Source organism: Ranitomeya imitator, chromosome 5, assembly GCF_032444005.1.
Source record: "Ranitomeya imitator isolate aRanImi1 chromosome 5, aRanImi1.pri, whole genome shotgun sequence".
Taxonomy (NCBI): domain Eukaryota; kingdom Metazoa; phylum Chordata; class Amphibia; order Anura; family Dendrobatidae; genus Ranitomeya; species Ranitomeya imitator.
The window spans coordinates 383,420,054-383,444,366 of record NC_091286.1 but is presented as its reverse complement, the minus strand read 5'-3'; the positions used below and the strand labels follow the sequence as shown (position 1 = coordinate 383,444,366).

Here is a 24,313-nt window from a genome sequence, read left to right as displayed (position 1 = left end):
AGATTAGTCTAGCTATGTGGGCGTTCAAACCCTGTGTACGCGGATGCGAGGCTAAGTATTTCCTTTTTCTAACCATAGTCTCATGTAGGGTGAGCTGGACTGGAGAGCTGGAGATCGTGGAACTAGCGGGGGTGCCGGTGGACATGGCAGACTGAGAGACGGTGGGAGATGGTATTGTTGCCGCCGGTGCCCTAGATGCAGTGTTTCCTACTACGAAACTGGTGATTCCCTGACCCTGACTGCTTTGGCCTGGCAAAGATACCTGCACAGATACAGCAGGTGGTGCGCTAAATGGTGGTCCTACACTGCCGGAAGGGATGTTGCGTTGATGACTAGCTTCATTGGCCGAGGGTGCAACAACCTTAAGGGACGTTTGGTAGTTAGTCCAAGCTTTCAAATGCATGGTGGTTAAATGTCTATGCATGCAACTAGTATTGAGACTTTTCAGATTCTGACCTCTGCTTAAGGAAGTAGAACATTTTTGACAGATGACTTTGCGCTGATCAATTGGATGTTGTTTAAAAAAATGCCAGACTGCACTCTTTCTAGCATCGGATACCTTTTCAGGCATTGCAGACTGAGCTTTAACCGGATGGCCACGCTGTCCTCCACCAGGTTTTGGCTTTGCCACGCGTTTTGGGCAAGATATGGGCCCGGCAGATGGAACCTGTGGCGATGTTGATGCCTGCTGCGGCCCCTCCTCCTCCTCTGCTTCAGAACTGCTGCCGCCTGCACCCTGTTCCCCCAATGGCTGCCAATCGGGGTCAAGAACTGGGTCATCTAATAACTCTTCTTGTACCTCCTGCGCAACTTCGTCTGTGTCACCGTGTCGTTCGGTGGTATAGCGTTCGTGATGGGGCAACATAGTCTCATCAGGGTCTGATTCTTGATCAGCACCCTGCGAGGGCAATGTTGTGGTCTGAGTCAAAGGACCAGCATAGTAGTCTGGCTGTGGCTGTGCGTCAGTGCACTCCATGTCAGATTCAATTTGTAATGGGCATGGACTGTTAACTGCTTCACTTTCTAAGCCAGGGACGGTATGTGTAAAGAGCTCCATGGAGTAACCCGTTGTGTCGCCTGCTGCATTCTTCTCTGTTGTTGTTTTTGCTGAAGAGGACAAGGAAGTGACTTGTCCCTGACCGTGAACATCCACTAACGACGCGCTGCTTTTACTTTTACCAGTTTCACGAGATGAGGCAAAAGAGCTAGAGGCTGAGTCAGCAAGATAAGCCAAAACTTGCTCTTGCTGCTCCGGCTTTAAAAGCGGTTTTCCTAATCCCAGAAAAGGGAGCGTTCGAGGCCTTGTGTAGCCGGACGACGAACCTGGCTCCACAGCTCCAGACTTAGGTGCAATATTTTTTCCCCCACGACCACCTGATGCTCCACCACTACCACTACCCTCATTACCAGCTGACAATGAACGCCCCCGGCCACGACCTCTTCCACTAGACTTCCTCATTGTTTTAAAAACGTAACCAAACTAACGTTATTTGTTGCAGTCACACAACTTACACGGTGAGCTATAACTTCAGTATGATTTAGCTACCCCTTTACAGGTTGGTGAGACCACAGCGAAAATCAGGCCCAATGTTACACACTCTTTTTTTGGTGGCTGCAAATTAGAGAGATGCCCCACACGCAGGACTGTCACTGAAGCACAAATGTTAATATTAATGTCACACTATTATTTTTTTTTTATTTTTATTTTTTTCAGGAACACTTTAGAAACCCCCCCAAAAAAAAAAAAAAGATTTTTGCAGGGAGAATTTAGAAAACAAATGTAACAAACTATATGCTTTCTATGGGCCACTGAGTGAGAGATGACGCACACAGGAATCAGGAGTGGCACACAAGCCCAGAGGCCAATATTTTTCTACCAATGATTGATGGAGTTATTTTCTCTGGTAGATTTTGGAACCCAAATCAAGGAAAAAAAATGTAGGCTTTCTATGGACCACAATTGGAGAGAGAGAGAGAGAGAGAGAGAGATGGCACACCCAGGAGTCAAGACTGGCACACAAGCAGAAAGGCCAATATTAATCTCCCACTGTTTTTTTTGTTTTTTTTTTTTTTGTTTTTTTTTTTTCAGGGAGACTTTAGAAAAAAAAATAATAAAAAAAATATGATTTTATCAGGAAGAATTTAGAAACCAAATAAAATAAAATGATTTTTTCAGGGAGAATTTATAAAACAAATAAAAACAAAAATAGGCGTTCTATGGCCCACTGACTGAGAGATGACGCACACAGGAGTCAGGAGTGGCACACAAACCCAGAGGCCAATATTTTTCTACCAATGATTGATGTAGTTATTTTCTCTGGTAGATTTTAGAACCCAAATCAAGGAAAAAAAATATAGGCTTTCTATGGACCACAATTGGAGAGAGAGAGAGAGAGAGAGAGAGAGAGAGAGAGATGGCACACCCAGGAGTCAAGACTGGCACACAAGCAGAAAGGCCAATATTAATCTCCCACTGTTTTTTTTGGTTGTTTTTTTTTTTTTTTTTTCAGGGAGACTTTAGAAAAAAAAATAATAAAAAAAATATGATTTTATCAGGAAGAATTTAGAAACCAAATAAAATAAAATGATTTTTTCTGGGAGAATTTATAAAACAAATAAAACCAAAAATAGGCGTTCTATGGCCCACTGACTGAGAGATGACGCACCCAGGAGTCAAGACTGGCACACAAGCAGAAAGGCCAATATTAATCTCCCACTGTTTTTTTTTTTTTTTTTCAGGGAGACTTTAGAAAAAAAAATAATAAAAAAAATGTGATTTTATCAGGAAGAATTTAGAAACCAAATAAAATAAAATGATTTTTTCAGGGAGAATTTAGAAAACAAATAAAACCAAAAATAGGCGTTCTATGGCCCACTGACTGAGAGATGACGCACCCAGGAGTCAAGACTGGCACACAAGCAGAAAGGCCAATATTAATCTCCCACTGTTTTTTTTTTTTTTTTTCAGGGAGACTTTAGAAAAAAAAATAATAAAAAAAATGTGATTTTATCAGGAAGAATTTAGAAACCAAATAAAATAAAATGATTTTTTCTGGGAGAATTTATAAAACAAATAAAACCAAAAATAGGCGTTCTATGGCCCACTGACTGAGAGATGACGCACCCAGGAGTCAAGACTGGCACACAAGCAGAAAGGCCAATATTAATCTCCCACTGTTTTTTTTTTTTTTTTTCAGGGAGACTTTAGAAAAAAAAATAATAAAAAAAATGTGATTTTATCAGGAAGAATTTAGAAACCAAATAAAATAAAATGATTTTTTCTGGGAGAATTTATAAAACAAATAAAACCAAAAATAGGCGTTCTATGGCCCACTGACTGAGAGATGACGCACCCAGGAGTCAAGACTGGCACACAAGCACAAAGGCCAATATTAATCTCCCACTGTTTTTTTTTTTTTTTTTCAGGGAGACTTTAGAAAAAAAAATAATAAAAAAAATGTGATTTTATCAGGAAGAATTTAGAAACCAAATAAAATAAAATGATTTTTTCAGGGAGAATTTAGAAAACAAATAAAACCAAAAATAGGCGTTCTATGGCCCACTGACTGAGAGAGAGAGAGAGAGAGATGGAACGCTTAGTACTGGCACACAAGCCCAAAGGGCAATATTAATCTCCCTTTTTTTTTCCAGGGAGAATTTCTAAAACCCAAAAAAAAAAAAAAATAGGCTTTCTATGGCCCACTATTTGTGAGAGAGATGGGACGCTCAGGACTGGCACAGATGGCACGCTCAGGACTGGCACAGAAGCCCAGAGGCCAATATTAATCTCCCTTTTTTTCTGGTAGAATTTATAAAACCAAAAAAAAATTTAAATAGGCTTTCTATGGCCCACTATTTGTGAGAGAGATGGCACGCTCAGGACTGGCACAGATGGCACGCTCACAACTGGCACACAAGCCCAGAGGCCAATATTAATCTCCCTTTTTTCAGGGAAAATTTATAAAACAAAAAAAAAAAATAAATAGGCTTTCTATGGCCCACTATTTGTGAGAGAGATGGCACGCTCAGGGCTGGCACAGATGGCACGCTCAGGACTGGCACACAAGCCCAGAGGCCAATATTAATCTCCCTTTTTTTCAGGGAGAATTTATAAAACCCCCCAAAAAAATAAAATAGGCTTTCTATGGCCCACTATTTGTGAGAGAGATGGGACGCTCAGGACTGGCACAGATGGCACGCTCAGGACTGGCACAGAAGCCCAGAGGCCAATATTAATCTCCCTTTTTTTCTGGGAGAATTTATAAAACCAAAAAAAAATTTAAATAGGCTTTCTATGGCCCACTATTTGTGAGAGAGATGGCACGCTCAGGACTGGCACAGATGGCACGCTCACAACTGGCACACAAGCCCAGAGGCCAATATTAATCTCCCTTTTTTCAGGGAAAATTTATAAAACAAAAAAAAAAATTAAATAGGCTTTCTATGGCCCACTATTTGTGAGAGAGATGGCACGCTCAGGGCTGGCACAGATGGCACGCTCAGGACTGGCACACAAGCCCAGAGGCCAATATTAATCTCCCTTTTTTCAGGGAAAATTTATAAAACAAAAAAAAAAATTAAATAGGCTTTCTATGGCCCACTATTTGTGAGAGAGATGGCACGCTCAGGGCTGGCACAGATGGCACGCTCAGGACTGGCACACAAGCCCAGAGGCCAATATTAATCTCCCTTTTTTTCAGGGAGAATTTATAAAACCAAAAAAAAAAATAAATAGGCTTTCTATGGCCCACTATTTGTGAGAGAGATGGCACGCTCAGGGCTGGCACAGATGGCACGCTCAGGACTGGCACACAAGCCCAGAGGCCAATATTAATCTCCCTTTTTTTCAGGGAGAATTTATAAAACCCCAAAAAAAATAAAATAGGCTTTCTATGGCCCACTATTTGTGAGAGAGATGGCACACTCAGGACTGGCACACAAGCCCAAAGGCCAATATTAATCTCCCACTGTATTTTTATCAGGGAGAATTTATACACCCCACAAAAAAAAATACAGAAAAATGAAAAGGCTTTCTATGGCCCACTATGTGAGAGAGATGGCACACACAGGGATGGCACTCTAGCAGAAATGCCAAATTGCCAATCTTAATCTCCCACCAAAAAAAAAACAAAAAAAAAAACAGGGAATGTCCTACAATTACTATCTCCCTGCCTGCAGTAATCTCAGCCAGGTATGGCAGGCAGCTACTATCTCCCTGCCTGCAGTAATCTCAGCCAGGTATGGCAGGCAGCAATAAGGAGTGGACTGATGCACAAATGAAATAAAAAGTGTGGACAAACAAAAAAGATAGCTGTGCAGAAAGGAAGGAACAAGAGGATTTGTGCTTTGAAAAAAGCAGTTGGTTTGCACAGCGGCGTACACACAGCAATGCAGCTATCAGGGAGCCTTCTAGGGCAGCCCAATGAGCTACAGCGCTGAGGGGAAAAAAAAAAAAAAAAAAACTTCCACTGTCCCTGCACACCGAGGGTGGTGTTGGACAGTGCAAATCGCTGCAGCACAAGCGGTTTTGTGGTTAATGGACCCTGCCTAACGCTATCCCTGCTTCTGACAAAGCGGCAGCAACCTCTCCCTAAGCTCAGATCAGCAGCAGTAAGATGGCGGTCGGCGGGAACGCCTCTTTATAGCCCCTGTGACGTCGCAGACAGCAAGCCAATCACTGCAATGCCCTTCTCTAAGATGGTGGGGACCAGGACCTATGTCATCACGCTGCCCACACTCTGCGTTTACCTTCATTGGCTGAGAAATGGCGCTTTTCGCGTCATTGAAACGCGACTTTGGCGCGAAAGTCGCGTACCGCATGGCCGACCCCGCACAGGGGTCGGATCGGGTTTCATGAAACCCCGACTTAGCCAAAAGTCGGCGACTTTTGAAAATGTTCGACCCGTTTCGCTCAACCCTAGTTTCAATCACTGACTGAATGCTTCTTGGTACAATTATGCACTGCAGTTCTCTAAAAAAATATAATTACATTGAAAAGGTAAAATGCTACTGGACAGTAATTTTAGACAGCAAGCATCACTATCAATGATATTTTTAACACTTTTTCAATCAGTTTGCATTGACATTTATTGTATCTTTTTGTTCAAAATGCACAAGTTCTGTCTGTGATGAAATCTTGTAGTACTATATCTTCTATTGCATATTCAGAAATATTGTTATAATATTTTCTACTTTGCTCTATTTTAGGAGAAATTTACTCTAAAGTGTATCACGTTTGCTTCTTCTTTATAACATACATGGTTCCATTGTGCCTGATGATTTTAGCATATCTGCAAATTTTTAGGAAGCTGTGGTGCCGACAGGTACGTTTTTGTAAATCTGTGTTTATTTATCTGCATTTAAAATATGGTAAATTTAGAAATGTTGATTTTTAATTCTTATACTTTATTTACAAAAAGATTTTATTAGATTATATATTTTTGTTTTATACTGTTTTATACTGTTTATTTCATCCTTTTAATTTTTGTTTGCTACTTTTACTAAAAGTTACATGTTTGATTATTATTATCAGATATGCAAATAACCTCTTCAGAGAAAAAGAGGACAAGTCTAGTGACAATAATTGAGTGTAGCAATCTTAATAGTCAGTACCAACCCTCTAAAGGGCCTTGCCACATAATTTAAGATAAAAAAATCAATTTGAAGACGTTTTGGATCTTTCTTCACAAATGAAAAATTCAATTTGTAGACATGGGTTTAGGATCTTTATTCCCTCTCATAAATTCTAAGCACAATTAGTTGACTTCAAGAATTGTGGTTTCCATGATTCCATTTAAAGAGTTATTCTTAAGTTTTGGAAGTTGTCCTCTCTTTAGGAATGCAGTCGGCACACAAATCATAAGTACCGCTACTGACAACTGCTTTTTGCAATATCTGACCAAAGATGTCCTAGATGTACTCGATGTGAAAAAAGTCCAGAGATACTACAGGCTTGATGTTGCATTGATTTGGTGGTCGAATCACTGATATGGCCATTTCTCCAAACTGTCTCAAAAGTTATATTTCAACATGACAACATTAAATAATATGTTGCACATGATATTTTGAGCAACCGGCATGTCCAAAACATGCTACCATGATTTGCAATGTCTCCGAACTTGACTTACATTGATAACAACTGGGATGTCATTGGTTGCCAATTGAAATGGAAGTTGACAGCTGTAGATCTTGATCATTTGAATGCCCAAGTGCATTCATCATGGCAGAACATTTCTTACACAACCATTAACTCATTCACCCTAAGGCAATTTTAGTTTTATTTTGTTTTCATTTTTCTTCTACTTCTTCAAAGAGGCATAATTTTTTTTATTTTTTTCATCCACATAACAGTGCTTTTTTTTTGCATAAAGAGTTGTACTTTTGAATTACATCACTCAATTTATCATGTAATTCCAAGTTCATTGAAATTGCAAGAAAAGTGCAATTCAACAATTTTTGGGGGGGTTTATTTACCATGTTTATTAATTGGTAGTGTTGAGCATTCCGATACCGCAAGTATCGGGTATCGGCCGATACTTGCGGTATCGGAATTCCGATACCGAGATCCGATATTTTTGTGATATCGGGTATCGGTATCGGAAGTGTAAAATAAAGAATTAAAATAAAAAATATTGTTATATTCACCTCTCCGGCGGCCCCTGGACATCAGCGGGAGGATCCGGCGTCCGGCACGGCTTCTTTCTTCAAAATGCGCGCCTTTAGGACCTGTGGTATGACGTCCCGGCTTCTGATTGGTCGCGTGCCGCCCATGTGACCGCCACGCGACCAATCAGAAGCCGCGACGTCATTCCTCAGCTAAAGTCCTAGAATGAGCGCCTTTTAGGACCTGAGGAATGACGTCGCGGCTTCTGATTGGTCGCGTGGCGGTCACATGGGCGGCACGCGACCAATCAGAAGCCGAGACGTCATTCCACAGGTCCTAAAGGCGCGCATTTTGAAGAAAGAAGCCGTGCCGGACGCCGGATCCTCCCGCTGATGTCCAGGGGCCGCCGGAGAGGTGAATATAACAATATTTTTTATTTTAATTCTTTATTTTACACTTTAATATGGATTCCAGGGCCTGAAGGAGAGTTTCCTCTCCTTCAGACCCTGGGATCCATGAGGATATATTCCGATACTTGATGTCCCATTGACTTGTATTGGTATCGGATATCGGTATCGGCGATATCCGATATTTTTCGGGTATCGGCCGATACTATCCGATACCGATACTTTCAAGTATCGGACGGTATCGCTCAACACTATTAATTGGTAAAACTGACCTGGCATTATGATTCTCCTGGTCAATATTGGAATTATATTGATATTGATATGAATTTGGAACTATGGAAATTTGTAAGAAAGAAAAATTTTACTTTGGCCATTATTAGTGTTGAGCATTCCAATACCACAAGTATCGGGTATCGACCGATATTTGCGGTATCGGAATTCCGATCCCGAGTTCTGATATTTTTGCGATATCGGGGATCGGGATGAATATTTATGTGTAAAATAAAGAAAAAAAAGAAAAAATATGAATATACTTACCCTCGGATGCGCCCTGGTTGTAACCGCTGCAACCGGCAGTCTCCGTTCCTAAGAATGAGTGAGTGAAGGACCTGCGGCTTGTGATTGGTTGCGTTGCTGCGACGTCATCAAAGGTCCTTCACCCGCTCATTCTTAGGAACGGAGGCTGCCGGTTACACCGCTAAGGTCCAGGGTCCGCCGGTGGGGTGAGTATATCCATATTTTTTTATTTTTATTCTTTATTTTTTACATGAATATGGATCCCAGGGCCTGAAGGAGAGATTCCTCTCCTTCAGACCCTGGGAACCATTCCAGGATACATTCCGATATTTGTGTCCCATTGACTTGTATTGATACTTTCAAATATCAGAAGGTATCGCTCAACAACACTAGTCATTATATTCCACAACTTGTAGCCTTTTCATTTTCCGGGATATGGGGCTGTGTGAGCTGACGTTTTTACTGATATTATTTTGGAATAGGTGCCATGTTTTGAACACCTTTTATTGCAATTTAGAGGCTGCCAAAAAAAGTACTTTTGGTATTTTGATTTTTTTTTATTACGCCTTAAATTGTTCAAATTAATTTACATAATATTTTGATATGTCTCACTTTTCAGATTCAACAATAACAAAATAGAAAAGCAGATATTTTGTAATGGGTTTATTTTTAATGGAGCAAAACGAGGTGATTTGAGCGTCTGTATTTTTTAATATTTTATATATTTTTTTAATTCTTTTTTTAATTTTACTGTATTTAAAGGGAACCTGTGTTAGGTCTCGAGTTCCGCTTATGCACAGGGGGAATCTCGAGCCATCTCCGCTGCGGTCTCCCATTCTTATCCAGCCGCAGTGGAGTCTGCTCAGCAGGGACGTCGGTCCCAGCGTCTTGCTCAGTCTCACTCTGTACAGAGAGTTACTGCTGCTTCTTCAGCTTCTGCCATTAAAGCCAGTGCTGGTCAGCAGCGAGCAGACTTCTCTGGGACTAAGTCCTTGTCTGCACACACTGAGCATGCCCAGGGCAAGATCTCCCGTTGGAGATCGAGGGTCATGTGCTCAGGCCCTGCAGCACATTCCATTGGTCCTCTTGGCAGGTCTTGGAAGGGCAAAGTTTCTGTGGCCACTTCCTGTGCTGCAACTATATAAACTGCGCATGACCGCACGGCCATGCGCTAGTGTACATTTGCATACGTGTGTTTGTTGTGAGTGCAGGTCGTCCTTGGATACCCCTTCCCTATTGAATGTCTGTTCGCGGAAGGTGTATGGTTGCTATCTAGCGCCCGACTTATCCTACAGCACAAATCACACATTACAGCGTCCAGTTGCTGTGACCGCCAGTACGGCGCCGTGCACTTCCTCTGTGCTTTCCTTACCCAAACCTGGGTGGTTAGTTGCGTTCGTCAGTGCGGCACCGCATGCACTCTTGTGCCCTAAATATTGTTATTTTCCTTACACACCCAGTTGCGGTGTTGTGCCAGCAAGGGTCTAATCGGACTTCAATCCTAGTTGGGGTTGAGTTCGCTGACTACTTGCTCGCGCTCTATGTGCGGTACCGCGATCCTGTGAAGCAACAGGATCGCTTCCTTCATGCTGGGTGAAGTCTAACCCACGTGTGTATTCTTATGAGTACCGCCATATAGTCCGTCATTACTTGGCAGCAGGTTCCATCTCTGCACGGTGGACCCCGGGCTGCGAACGCACCATACTCTATCTGTCTCATTATTTGGTGCGTTCCGCTAGCCCTAACATTACACTAGCGCCAGGGTCTGGCTAGTAATGACGGACAAACAGCAATCCTTGCGGTATATCCAGCAGCTGGAGGGTAGGTTGGCGGCTCTTGAGAGCGCAAGCTCAGCTGTGGATGTTACCGCAGTTGCTGTACAGACTGCTAGCGTGGCTGCAGCAACCCTGTCCATTGCCACCCCTGCTCCGACATTTTCTCGCCTCCCGCTGCCAGAAAAATTTTCTGGTGATAGCAAATTTTGTAGGGGATTTGTGAGTCAGTGCTCTATTCACCTCGAGCTCCTGGCTGCACGTTTTCCCAAAGAGCGGGCTAAGGTGGGATTTATAGTGTCTCTCTTGTCGGACAGGGCGTTGGAATGGGCTACGCCGCTGTGGGAGCGTGGCAATCATGTGGTGCAGAGTGCTCCGCTGTTTCTGAGCACTCTGAAACAGGTCTTTTTAGGACCTCAAGTCACCCATGATACTGCGCTCCAACTGCTGGCATTAACTCAGGGTGAGTCCTTGGTCAGTCATTTTGCCGTCCAATTCCGCACTTTAGCTTCTGAGCTGGATTGGTCGGATAAAGCTCTTATCCCCATATTTTGGAGGGGCCTGGCTGACCACGTTAAGGACGCTCTGGCCACTAGGGAGATTCCTGCCACACTGGAGGAGTTAATAACTGTCTCCACTCGAATTGACCTCCGTTTTAACGAGCGGAGGTTAGAGCGAGCCCAGTGTAGGCAGAGGTTTCGGCTGGCTCCTACCTTCGCCAAACCTCTGGAATCTCCGGTCCTGGTTCCTGAGTCACATGAGGCCAGGGAAGTGTCACCAGCGGGATCTAAGTCCCGGACCACTTGTGCACTCAAGGTCTGTCATGTTTGCCAGCAGTCAGGACATCTAGCCACCAGATGTTCTCAGCGGTCGAGGAAACGTCAGCGTCTAGTGGTAGTAGGTGGAGGTACACTAGACACGGCGACGTTTGCCTCTAAATTGTCCTTTAAGGGGACAATTACTATAGGCTCATTCTCCCACTCGGTAGAGCTCTGCGTGGATTCTGGGGTGGAGGGCAATTTTATGTCTTCTGCCTTCGCCCAACGTCACGCAATACCCCTGGTTATGCTAGCTCAACCAGTAACGGTACGAGTGGTGAATGGGTCGACACTGCCCTCACAGATAACACACCAGACCATCCCTTTTACTCTGTCCATGTCGCCATCTCATCAGGAGATTATATCTCTGCTCGTCATTCCTGAGGGAATTGATGAGGTCCTGTTGGGAATACCTTGGCTACGGTACCACTCTCCTCATATCGAGTGGTCCTCTGGCAGAATCCTGGGATGGGGCGAATCTTGTGGGGGTAGGTGTCAGAGGGAGTGCGTTCAGGTTGCTACTACAGAGGTACCCGCAGATCTTTCCTCTCTCCCCAAGCAGTATTGGTCTTATGCAGACGTGTTCTCCAAAAAGGTGGCGGAGATCCTTCCGCCCCATCGCCCCTATGACTGTCCTATTGATCTCTTGCCTGGTGCTGAGCCTCCCCGGGGTCGAGTCTATCCGCTATCTCTCCCGGAGACGGAGGCAATGTCACAGTACATCCAGGAAAATCGGGCAAGAGGATTCATTAGGAAGTCAGTGTCACCTGCTGGGGCAGGGTTCTTCTTCGTGCAGAAGAAGAATGGGGAATTGCGTCCATGCATAGACTACAGGGGTCTTAACGCCATCACCGTTAAAAATAAGTATCCTTTGCCCTTGATATCTGAGCTCTTCGATAGGCTTCGGGGAGCAAGGGTATTTACTAAACTAGATCTGCGGGGTGCTTACAACCTGATTCGCATCCGTGAGGGGAACGAATGGAAGACGGCTTTTAACACCAGGGATGGGCACTATGAATATCTGGTGATGCCCTTCGGGCTCTGTAATGCCCCAGCCGTTTTCCAAGACTTTGTGAACGATATCTTCCGGGATATGCTTTCCACCTCGGTCGTAGTCTATCTGGATGATATTCTCATTTACTCTCCAGATATTGACTCCCACCGGAGAGATGTTTGCAAAGTCTTCGACCTCCTACGGGCAAACTCCCTCTATGCCAAGTTGGAGAAGTGTATGTTTGAGCAGGAGTCCTTACCTTTCCTAGGCTACATCATCTTTGCCCAGGGATTGGCTATGGATCCTGCCAAACTACAGGCTGTGATGGACTGGCAGGAACCCCATTCTCTTAAAGCGGTGCAGCGCTTTATGGGTTTCATTAATTATTATCGCCAATTCATTCCGCACTTCTCAACTTTGGTAGCTCCCTTGGTTGCCCTCACCAAGAAGGGGGCGAATCCCAAATTGTGGTCTGAGGAGGTCTCCAAGGCCTTTAACTCTATAAAGTCACACTTCGCTAGCGCTCCCATCCTACATCGCCCCGATGTTGATAAGCCATTTATCATGGAGGTGGATGCCTCTTCTGTTGGTGCTGGAGCAGTCCTCTTCCAAAAGGATGCTCAAGGTCGGAAGCATCCTTGCTTCTTTTTCTCCAAGACCTTCTCACCAGCAGAGAGGAATTATTCCATCGGGGACAGGGAGTTGCTAGCCATGAAGTTGGCTTTCTCGGAGTGGAGACATCTCTTGGAGGGAGCACGTTTTCCCTTCCAAGTCTTCACAGACCATAAAAATTTGGTGTACCTGCAGACAGCCCAGCGGTTGAATTCTCGCCAGGCCAGATGGTCCTTATTCTTCTCCTGGTTTCATTTCACCCTCCATTTTCTTTCTGGGGAGAAGAACATTCGGGCCGACGCTCTCTCTCGCTCCGTTGTGTCAACTGCGGAGGAGGAGGAGCCTCGGCTTATTGTCCCCACCGAGAGCTTGAGAACTGTGGCCCCGGTTTCGCTAGAGTCTGTGCCTCCGGGCAAGACTTTTGTACCATCCAGTTTGCGACCGGAGGTTCTCTCTTGGGCACACTCGTCCAGGGTGGGTGGACATTTTGGTACCAAAAGGACATCTGAGTTACTGGCGAGGACATACTGGTGGCCGCATATGGCTCGTGATGTCACAGAGTATGTTCGGGCGTGTGTCTCTTGCGCCAAGAACAAGACTCCTCGGCAACGGCCAGCTGGTTTGCTTTATCCTCTGCCGGTGGCGGACAGGCCCTGGGAGATGGTCGGGATGGACTTTGTGGTGGGCTTACCCAAGTCTCGTAACTGCACCATTATCTGGGTGATCACCGACCATTTTTCCAAAATGGTGCACTTGGTGCCTCTTCCACAGCTACCTTCTGCACGGGCGTTGGCTGTCTTGTTCGTCAAGCATATCTTTCGCCTACACGGTATGCCAGACAAAATTGTTAGTGACCGGGGTCCCCAGTTTGCGTCTCGATTCTGGAGAGAGCTTTGTCGTCTACTCAGTATTGAGTTGAATCTCTCTTCGGCATATCATCCCGAGACGAATGGGTTGGTAGAGAGGGCCAACCAGACCTTGGTCACATATTTACGACATTTTGTTTCTGCCAGGCAGGATGACTGGGCATCCTTGCTACCGTGGGCAGAGTTTGCACTTAACAATGCCGTAGCCGACTCCACCGGTCAGACTCCATTCCTCCTAAATTACGGCCAGCATCCGCGTGTTCCTGTGCCCATGCCTGTGTCTTCTGCTGACTCCAGGGTGGCAGACTGGGCTGTGGAGGCACGGGACATTTGGGACCGCACGCAGGATGCCATTCGGGCCTCCAAGGAGAGAATGAGGTCCTCCGCCGATGTTCATCGGCGCCCCGCTCCGACCTTTGCTCCTGGCGACTTGGTGTGGCTCTCCGCCCGTAACATCAGGCTGCGAGTTGATTCCACTAAGTTTGCTCCTCGCTACTTGGGTCCCTTCAAGGTTCTCGAACAGGTTAATCCTGTGATCTACCGTTTGGCTCTTCCTCCACGCTTGGGTATCACCGACACCTTTCATGTGTCCCTCTTGAAACCCGTATACATGTCCCGGTTTTCCGAGTCATCTGCCGGGACATCGGGTTTGTCTACGGACGATTACGAGGTGAACGCTATTTTGGGGTGCAAGGTGGTACGCGGCAAAAAGTTCTATCTGGTGGATTGGAAGGGTTATGGCCCAGAGGACAGGTCATGGGAGCCTGCTGAAAACATTCGGGCCCCACAGCTCATTGCTGCCTTCGAGCGTAGCGAGGCCCAAGGAGGGGGGGGTCCTAGGAGGGGGGGTAATGTTAGCTCTCGAGTTCCTGCTTCTGCACAGGGGGAATCTCAAGCCATCTCCGCTGCGGTCTCCCATTCTTATCCAGCCGCAGTGGAGTCTGCTCAGCAGGGACGTCGGTCCCAGCGTCTTGCTCAGTCTCACTCTGTACAGAGAGTTACTGCTGCTTCTTCAACTTCTGCCATTAAAGCCAGTGCTGTTCAGCAGCGAGCAGACTTCTCTGGGACTAAGTCCTTGTCTGCACACACTGAGCATGCCCAGGGCAAGATCTCCTGTTGGAGATTGAGGGTCATGTGCTCAGGCCCTGCAGCACATTCCATTGGTCCTCTTGGCAGGTCTTGGAAGGGCAAAGTTTCTGTGGCCACTTCCTGTGCTGCAACTATATAAACTGCACATGACCGCATGGCCATGCGCTAGTGTACATTTGCATATGTGTGTTTGTTGTGAGTGCAAGTCGTCCTTGGATACCCCTTCCCTATTGAATGTCTGTTCGCGGAAGGTGTATTGTTGCTATCTAGCGCCCGACTTATCCTACAGCATAAATCACACATTACAGCGTCCAGTTGCTGTGACCGCCAGTACGGCGCCGTGCACTTCCTCTGTGCTTTCCTTACCCAAACCTGGGTGGTTAGTGGCGTTCGTCAGTGCGGCACCGCATGCACTCTTGTGCCCTAAATATTGTTATTTTCCTTACACACCCAGTTGCGGTGTTGTGTCAGCAAGGGTCTAATCGGACATCAATCCTAGTTGGGGTTGAGTTCGCTGACTACTTGCTCGCGCTCTATGTGCGGTACCGCGATCCTGTGAAGCAACAGGATCGCTTCCTTCATGCTGGGTGAAGTCTAACCCACGTGTGTATACTTATGAGTACTGCCATATAGTCCGTCATTACTTGGCAGCAGGTTCCATCTCTGCACGGTGGACCCCGGGCTGCGAACGCACCATACTCTATCTGTCTCATTATTTGGTGCGTTCCGCTAGCCCTAACAACCTGTCACCTCAAATTGGCAGGATATTTAAATGAGTTTTTACCGGTCCAATGGGCAGCGTTTCATTTTCATTTCTCCACCCCATCCATCCCTGTTGTCCACATTGAATTAGAGTACGTGTGCACCATAGTTGGTGCGTGCGCAATGCAATCTTCTGTCGCGCACGTGCAGTATGCTTTGCCCAACTGCGGGCAAAGCCGAAAAGCATTACTGTGCATGCGCCCACTCACTATGTCCCAGAAGTATTTTGCTGTGTTGCGGGACATAGTGCGCGGGCGCATGCACAGTAATGCTTTTCAGCTTTGCCCGCAGTTGGGCAAAGCATAATGCGCTTGCTTGACCAAAGATTGCATTGTGCACACACCAACTATGGCGCACATGTACTCTAATTCACTAACATATTGCGGACAACAGGGACGGATGGGGTGGAGAAATGAAGATGAAACGCTGCCCATCAGACTGGTAAAAACTTATTTAAATATCCCGCCAATTTGAGGGTACAGGTTCCCTTTAATAGTTCCCTTGAGGGACTTAAAGCTGTGTTCACCTGATTGTTTGTGCATAAGCACTGCTATATATATAGCTAAAATCACGATCTGCAATGAATGCCAGCAACAAGCTGGCTTTCACGGGAGGATCACAATCCCAGGCACAAGGGTCATCATCAGACCCTCAGCTGCCATGGCAACCCATCATCGCCCTGCATTCATGTCATATTGCGATTGGCAGGTGGAATAACAAGACCTCCTGCCTGCGTGGTTTAAATGCAACTGTCAAAGATTGACAATGGGATTTATCTGGTTAACAGGTGCAGATGGAGCTGTGCTACATCCTTTGCTGCTAAAGGCACAGTGGGGAGTTCCACCACTCCTCTTGGGCAAGCTGCACAAAAGCTGTTCTGCCCTGTATGCACACATGGATTTTTCCTCTCTGAACCCTGTTCACACAGGTAATATACAGATGATCAGGTTTTTAAATACATCAGATAGGGATTGCATACATTAGTTAGGACTGCTCTGATATGGGTATACCGTGAAGATTGGTAGAGCAGCTTAGTATACATTTTTTGCAAAAAACGTATCAACCAAATACCCTGTTATTTACATCTTTTACTAGCACTTGCGGATTACTGCAAACATTTTTTCAAACTGAGTGTTTTTGGTTTTACCATTCTCTTTTGTGTCTTCAGGTTTCTTGGTGGTGTGTGAACATGTTCTTACAGACTTGTTCACTGTGCAAGTAGCCCATGTGTTCCTGTTTCCATGATTGTTCTCTTGTGTCTACAAGACTGGGGAGTTCCACCACTCCTCTTGGGCTAGCTGCACAAAAGCTGTTCTGCCCTGTATGCACACATGGATTTTTCCTCTCTGAACCCTGTTCACACAGGTAATATACAGATAATCAGGTTTTTAAATACATCAGATAGGGATTGCATACATTAGTTAGGACTGCTCTGATATGGGTATACCGTGCAGATTGGTAGAGCAGCTTAGTATACATTTTTTGCAAAAAACGTATCAACCAAATACCCTGTTATTTACATCTTTTACTAGCACTTGCGGATTACTGCAAACATTTTTTCAAACTGAGTGTTTTTGGTTTTACCATTCTCTTTTGTGTCTAAAGGCACATGATGCCTGATTAAATCAGCCATCATGTGTGGGAAAAGATATGGACTTGGGTTGCGAGCCCGCATCAAAATCAGGGACACCACATTTGACGTGTGTGTATGTCAAAAGTCGTAAAGGGTTTAATAATCTTATTGGTAGCATCCAAAGCCCTGTAAATGCATGTATTTCTGCAAGTGAAGCTCAGATATTGAATAAATCAAGATGTTTTGAAAATATTGTTTTATTTTTTCTTAATTTGCATATCATTTAGTTGTTTATCAATCCTGTGATTTCCATATTTCTACAAATTGTACTTCTTTGTGTTGCACTGTTAGGCCGGGGTCACACTAGACCGTAATACGGCCGAGTGCAATGCGATAAAAAATCGCATTGCACTCGGACCAATGTTAGCATATGGTGCCACTCCCAGCAGCCGACTTTTTGTTGGCCGTTTTCCTCGGTCCGAGACACTCGCAGGATGCTGCGATTTTCACGGACCAAGGAAAACTCTCGGCTCACTCGCACCCATATAAGCCTATGGGTGCGAGCGAGACAGCGCACACTTCTCGGATAACATCCGCGTGATGTGCGCTATAAGCGGACCCTAGCAATGGAGGAGATGGAGAAATTCATTTCTCCGCCTCCTCCGCAGCTGTGCTCCGATCCTCCCTGTGCGAGAGAATCGGAGCACAGACGCATGACACTCGGCTCCTGCTCGCAGCATCGGATGCAATACGCAAGTGTAACCCCGGCCTTAATGTTGAGAAATGTATTTTAGATATTTTTACTAACACATTTGTGGGTGTCGGATGAATAAATAAATAACTTTTTTAAGTTTGTTCTAGTTAAATCAACCCTCCACCTAAAAGTTATGAGGCTGCTTACTGTGAAACAAAACTGATTTTTGCAGTCACATAGGGAACCTGTATGAACTGCACCTCCTAAACATCTACCACTGCCCCTCTAGTGTCATAGACAGCGGCCATGAATGCAGTATTATTAGCACTGCTCCATCCTTTGAAAGTGGAGATATTTGGAGGCATGGTACAGACTTTTGCATTCACCTTGTGTAGCTACAGTTACTTTTTTGGTCCCATAAGAGGCAGCCTCATCCCTTGGAGCCAGCAGCTAGGACAGTAGTGAGGGCCTTTTTATGCTGTATATTCATTAGATATCTAGATGTAAATATTTAGCTAGGCTGCAGGGTAATTTTATGCCTATGTATAATTGCCTAATTTATTATAACAGTGACTCTTAAATTAGGTAATTCCTTTCATGTCAGATTCCAGGAACTTCATCTATAGTTCAGAGGAAATGGAAGCCATTGCAATGTCCAATTCAATCAAAGGGGCAGGGACAACAAGCATTCAAACCTAGAATTAACGGTGTGGCTGCTGAAATAAAACAGATTCGTGCCAGGAGGAAGACTGCTCGCATGCTCATGGTGGTACTGCTGGTGTTTTCAATATGTTATTTACCGATAAGTATCCTTAATATTCTGAAAAGGTGAAGTGTTGTTTTTATTATAATTTATTGCAATTTATTATCATCATTATTATTGCTCAAATTTAGAGATGAGCGAATCTTTTGAAATTCAAACTTGCCAGCCTAACCAAACCTTCTCAAAAAATTAGATTTCTGGTGAATCGATGCACTGCAATTCAAAAGTACTTCGAAGTCTTAACTTAAAAGATGGGTATGCCAATTAGAGGTAATCTAGACTTTATCCAACTTTTTATGTTCTTTAACATAAGCACAGCCTAAGTAATGTCAATGCGACCATAACATATAGGTCTATAGCTACATTGATGGAAATGTTTGGTAACCAACTGCCTGTTGCTCACACATTAATCTATTTCACAGCTCTGCTGTCAAAGCCTATTTGTACAGAAATGTTTAGGGTTTCATAGCTTTCTCTCCCTATCTCTTTTGCTAAAATGTGAACTGTGATGACCTCTCACTACTCAGATTCACCACAAAATGGCTGCTCATTCCCTTATTTTGCTTGGATTCAGGTTTATGATATTCTTTCCAAATTGACAGCACTGCATACAGTATATATACAGTATATATATAAATACATATCATAGCTAATATATATATAATAATAGAGATGAAAGGCATAATGGAGAAGACAGACGGTCTGTGTTAAAGGTTATGTAAACTTCTCCAAATCACAAATTCACTACATTTAGCAAATTCCTAAAAATTCTACCTAGATCCCATCAAATCGATTCGCTCATCTCTACTCAAAATGTGTCAGCTATGTTTAATTGTAACTTTATAATTTATTGCTATATAAATGTTAGACTTGAAAAGATTGTAGATATTTTTACAAATCACAGTCATTGCATCTAAAAGCAATCCATAAACCATCTGTTTTCTCTGTGGTAATTCATTTCAGGCATACTAGTGCAACAACTGTGATTATTTCCATTACTTTCTTATTCTCAAATGAGAAAGTATCAAATACAATATTTTTGGTAATGAAGTAGTTAATTTTATTGTGGAAAAAGTATTGTATTTAATTTTACTTTCTTACAAAATTTGAGTTCATTACCTCCTCTGAAGAACTGTGAATGTGTAATTTAGGAGATTGGTTGTCCTGTTGCAGGGGTAAATGAGGTCAACTATGCAGCCTACCTAGGTTTGGGAGGAGAGAAATAGGGAATAAGGTTTAGTTCCTGGGTTTCAGAAAAGTTGGAGTTTAGCTACAGAAAAAGGACGACTTCTCTCAGTTTTGAAACCGGTTTGGGTGTATGTGAAAAAGAAGAGCAGACTCAAGAGAAGGCAGTAGGATTATGCAGTATCTAACAACAGAGAAAGCAGTTGTCTCCTCTCAGCAGTCCAATTGGGGCACCTGCAGCTAAGACTCTTAGACCTGGAGGTCAGCATGAAAGAAGATGGGATCAGCCAGGCTAGGGCAAGTTAGTAAGGTGGCAGCTGGAGCAGCTCCCTTACATTGTTCACAGGAAGTGCAGCTAGAGTTTAGTGGTCACAACGACCCATGTGGCCCTGTGCTAGGAAATTGGAGGTCGTCAACTTAACCTGTTCTACCACAGTAACAATCCGCAAAAGTTATTTGCCGCTGTCGATAACCAAAATGTGTGTGCCTCTGTATTGTAATACAGATGACAAAAATAATTGGTATACCCACTACCTTGTGTATATAGTTTTAAGGAAAAGTAAACAAGCATTTTTTTTTACAAACCATGTCTTACTCATTCCTCAAGATAACAAATGGTCCCAACCTTCTCCAATATATGGCCGCATGCAAACTGAGTGTGGCAGCAAAATCAGCGTACCCATGTGCACACACCCAGGGACATTTATATAGGGTGCATGGAGATGCAGGAATAACAATCGGCAAGTCTTGTCTCATACAAGTACACACATGCAGAGTATCACTTAAATTAACATTGGTACAACTAAAAATCTATGAACTCAAATGAAAAGTGAAAGAGATCTATATGTATATGGAATATATAGCTGTAAAAGAGATAGTATGCAGGTAAAGGTGTCATTAAAGGGAAGGTGCCATAAAAAAAATTCCAACAATTGAAAAATGTAAAGAATTAATGTTTACATTTTCTTAAAAAAATATAATCATTTGTTTATAATTTAGCCACATAGTGATGATAAAAATGAGACCCTTCTATTCCTCTGCCTCACTAGCCCTCCCCTGACTGCACCTAACTGTAGGTCATGCTGCCCCCTCTATTACCCCAAACCCGTGTGCAGGTGCTCAGCCAGAACCACCCTAGCATGGGTCCCCTTTCTGAAGATAATACCACCATATAGCTCACACATAATACCGCCATATAGCTCACACATAATACTGTTATATAGTTCTCACATAATACCACCACATAGATCACACATAATACCACCATATAGATCACACATAATACCGCCATATAGATTGCACATAATACTGTTATATAGTTCTCACATAATACCACCACATAGATCACACATAATACCGCCATATAGATCACACATAATACCACCATATAGATCACACATAATACTGTCATATAGTTCTCACATACCACCATAGATCACACATAATGCCACCATAGTGTTCTCACATACTACCATATGCTTCTCACATAATACCGCCATATAGATCACCCATAATGCCGCCATATAGATTTCACATAATACCGCCATAGACTTTTCACACATGCCACCATATGGATCAAACATACCGCCATATAGATCACACATAATACTGCCATATACTAATCACATCATACCGTCATATAGATCACACACAATGCCACCATGTAGATCAAACATAAAGCCACCATATAATTCTCACCATATAATTCTCTCTTCCTTTGCAGTGGTTTCCACTGTTTACCTTCACAGCGCACCCTATTTAGTGGTTTCTGTATGATATTGATATAGTGAGATATTTTATGTGATTTGTATATATCTTTGGGTGAGCTGTGGTATTTAATTGTATAACTCTCACCTAGTACTGCCACATAGATCACACATAATCCCACAATATAATTCTCATATACCACCGTCATATAGTTTTTACATCATTCCACAATACTGATCAAACATAATACCGCCATATAGATCAACAATACTTGGCGGCATAATGTGTGATCTATGTGGCAGTATTATGTAATATATATATATATATATATATATATATATATATATATATATATATATATATATACTGTATATATATTGTGATGCAGTGACCCCTGTAACAGGTAGGGGTGCTGCATGGTCTCCCCAGTATGCGCACGGAGGCGTATTGAGGCCATGCGTGGCAATTGTGTGCATGGATGTGATGGTGAGACAGTGTCTGGAATTGTGGTTAATGGGAGGTATGTGTCACAGGGATGGATGCTCCCTGCGATGCAACCCGGAGTATCTTGTCTTTAGAGCGCGTGAGCACTGAAGATGTCATTTAGTGCACATGGGTCCGGGTTGCGGGTAGCTATGAGAGATGGGAGGGTCTGGCTACCCACATACCTCACTCTGAGTGGGGGTGCTCACTGTATCTTTTTCCCTGCAGGTGTTTGAGGACCTGCAGTGATGTCATGATCATGTGACCAGTGCATGTGATGTTACCTCACCTGTGGGTGTGGTTACAGGCTACCTAAAGGAGGTGTGTTAGCACATGGTAGTGAGTGTTTGGGAGTCTGCAAGTCTGGACAGACTTCCATGTGTCCTGGCTGGACACTGCAGAGGGGCCCTGTGTATGAGTGACCTGTGGAAGCTTGTGCTGCTTCCTGGAAAGCACATGCTAGCGTGGGAGGTCCTGGGAGTAGGACTGGATCCCTGAGCAGAGCAGTGGAACTCGGGGAAGCTACAGTCCTCGGTGGGTCTGGACTGACTGAGATATGCCGCAAAGGCAAGTTGGTGATCCCCGTTTGGCAGCTTCTCCAGAAGAGAGGACTGACAAGGAGTCAGCTGGTGGAGCAGGAGCTCCCGTAAGGTACCTTCATAGACTGTTTGTCCTTATTGTGTTCTGTGAACTGTGTGGTAACCCACGGCAACTGGTCAGGAGGACCATCGTGTTTAGTTGCTGCAACCTGTGTTCTATGAACTGTGTGGTAACCCACGGCAACTGGTCAGGAGGACCAGCGTGATTAGTTACCACAGACTAAGGTTCTGAGACTTAATGTGAAAATAATGTGTTAACGAATGGACTACATGTAAGACAGTGATATGCAACTTGGCTTACGATGCGGTTTATGCTGTACAAAATAAACCGTATGGACTGTTTTGTTTGAAAAAATCGTGCCCGAGTACGTCAATCCCGTGCCAAGCGAGTAATCCCCTACCCGTTAGTAAGAGCAATCTTACATATGGCGTTCGAATGCGGGCATCGTTCCAGGTGGCACGTACAGAGTTAATTGCTGTGGCTTGGCGTGGCCACAAAGATGGCGTCTAGCCTGTAACTCGGCGGGGTTACGAAGGTGACAAGCATCTGGCTGTGGATCGGCGGGTCCACGAAGGTGACAAGCGGCTTGCTGTGGATCGGCGGGTCCACGAAGTTTGCGGTGGAGCCGTGCAGAGCCTTGTGGAGCATAGCTGCAATTGCAGCAAGAGGTTCCGCAGCAGCCGGAGCAGCAGTGGCTGTGGTGTGTCGTCGGCAGCCGGAGGTGCCGGTTATATGTGTCTGCAGCGGGAGCTGTGGCAATACCAGCAGGAGCTGGTGAAGTGACATATAAAAAAAAAAAAAAAGAAAAAAAAAATTTTTTTTCCCCCTTTCCCAGATCGTGCAGACTCTTAAAGGGCCAGTACAGGCCCAGAGACTAAGTGGTGTACTGTGCGAACTGGGGCCTGAGTGCCGTGGGGAAGTCCACAGAGTGTACCCCAGGGAAGGGAGTGTCCCTAAAAGTGGGCGGGGACCCAAACGGGGATGGTTGCCCAAAAGGGGGTGGAGTCCCAAATAGGGGCGGTAACCCAGATAGGGGTAGTAGCCCAAAAAGGGGTGGAATCCCAAAAGGGGGCTGTAACCCGAACAGGGGTGGTGTCAAAAAACAGAGCACTTGCCCAAAAGGGGGCGGAACCAAAAAAAGGGGAGGCGATCAGTGACGAGTCACGACTGTGTCCTTTTTGGCTGGATGGAGAGCGTGTGCGGGGGTTATTAGACCCGGGGAGGGAAGTGTCTTTGCTGAGGACCCTTCCAGGAAGTTCTGTGTCACCTGGGACAAAGGCGAAAATAAGTGGCATAAGTGGGGACGCTAAAGGTCTTCAGGTAGCCACTCTCTACATTGTCGCAGCTGATGTTTCAACATACCATGAGGTGGCTGTAGTCCCGAACTTGCCGTGTCCTATGGTAATAGGACAAGATTTGGAAGCACTGTGGGACTGGTGGGAAAAAGGTGAAGTGTTTGTGGAAATTATGTGTATGGGAGGTAGTAATGTTGTGAATGCGCCCCCTAGTGTGGACAGACCTAAGCTGGACATGCCCAAAGAAAATGGTGAACGGGCCCAACTTGGTGAGACAACATTGGCAGAAACACCTCCCAACACTGATGGGTCAGGTATAAGGGCGACCAGAGGAAACCGTGCGTCTGCCGAACTTACTGACCTGACGTCACCTGAAGTGTGCGACAGTGTGACTGGTAATGAACTGGTAGATAAGGATGTGGTGGTTAAACAGAGTGGAGCTGACACCCAGTTAGAGTGTGACTTGGGGGGTCGCCTTATTGTGGGGTGTGACACAGACTCCAAGGGTGACTGTGACATGACATGGCCAGTAACAAGTGCTACAACTGAGTATGATGTACCGGTATCAGAAATA

At 44.6% G+C, this 24,313-nt stretch overlaps 1 protein-coding gene across 1 annotated transcript in view; it reads left to right on the top strand.

Annotated features, from left to right (window-relative positions):
- The window catches only part of HCRTR2 (hypocretin receptor 2), a 212,713-nt gene that overhangs the window by 177,126 nt on the left and 11,274 nt on the right, over positions 1-24,313 (top strand). The window contains exons 4-5 of the mRNA XM_069768020.1: positions 6,208-6,323; positions 18,311-18,534. Of these exons, the coding sequence (XP_069624121.1) occupies positions 6,208-6,323; positions 18,311-18,534 (340 nt within the window). The remainder of the gene's footprint in view (positions 1-6,207; positions 6,324-18,310; positions 18,535-24,313) is intronic.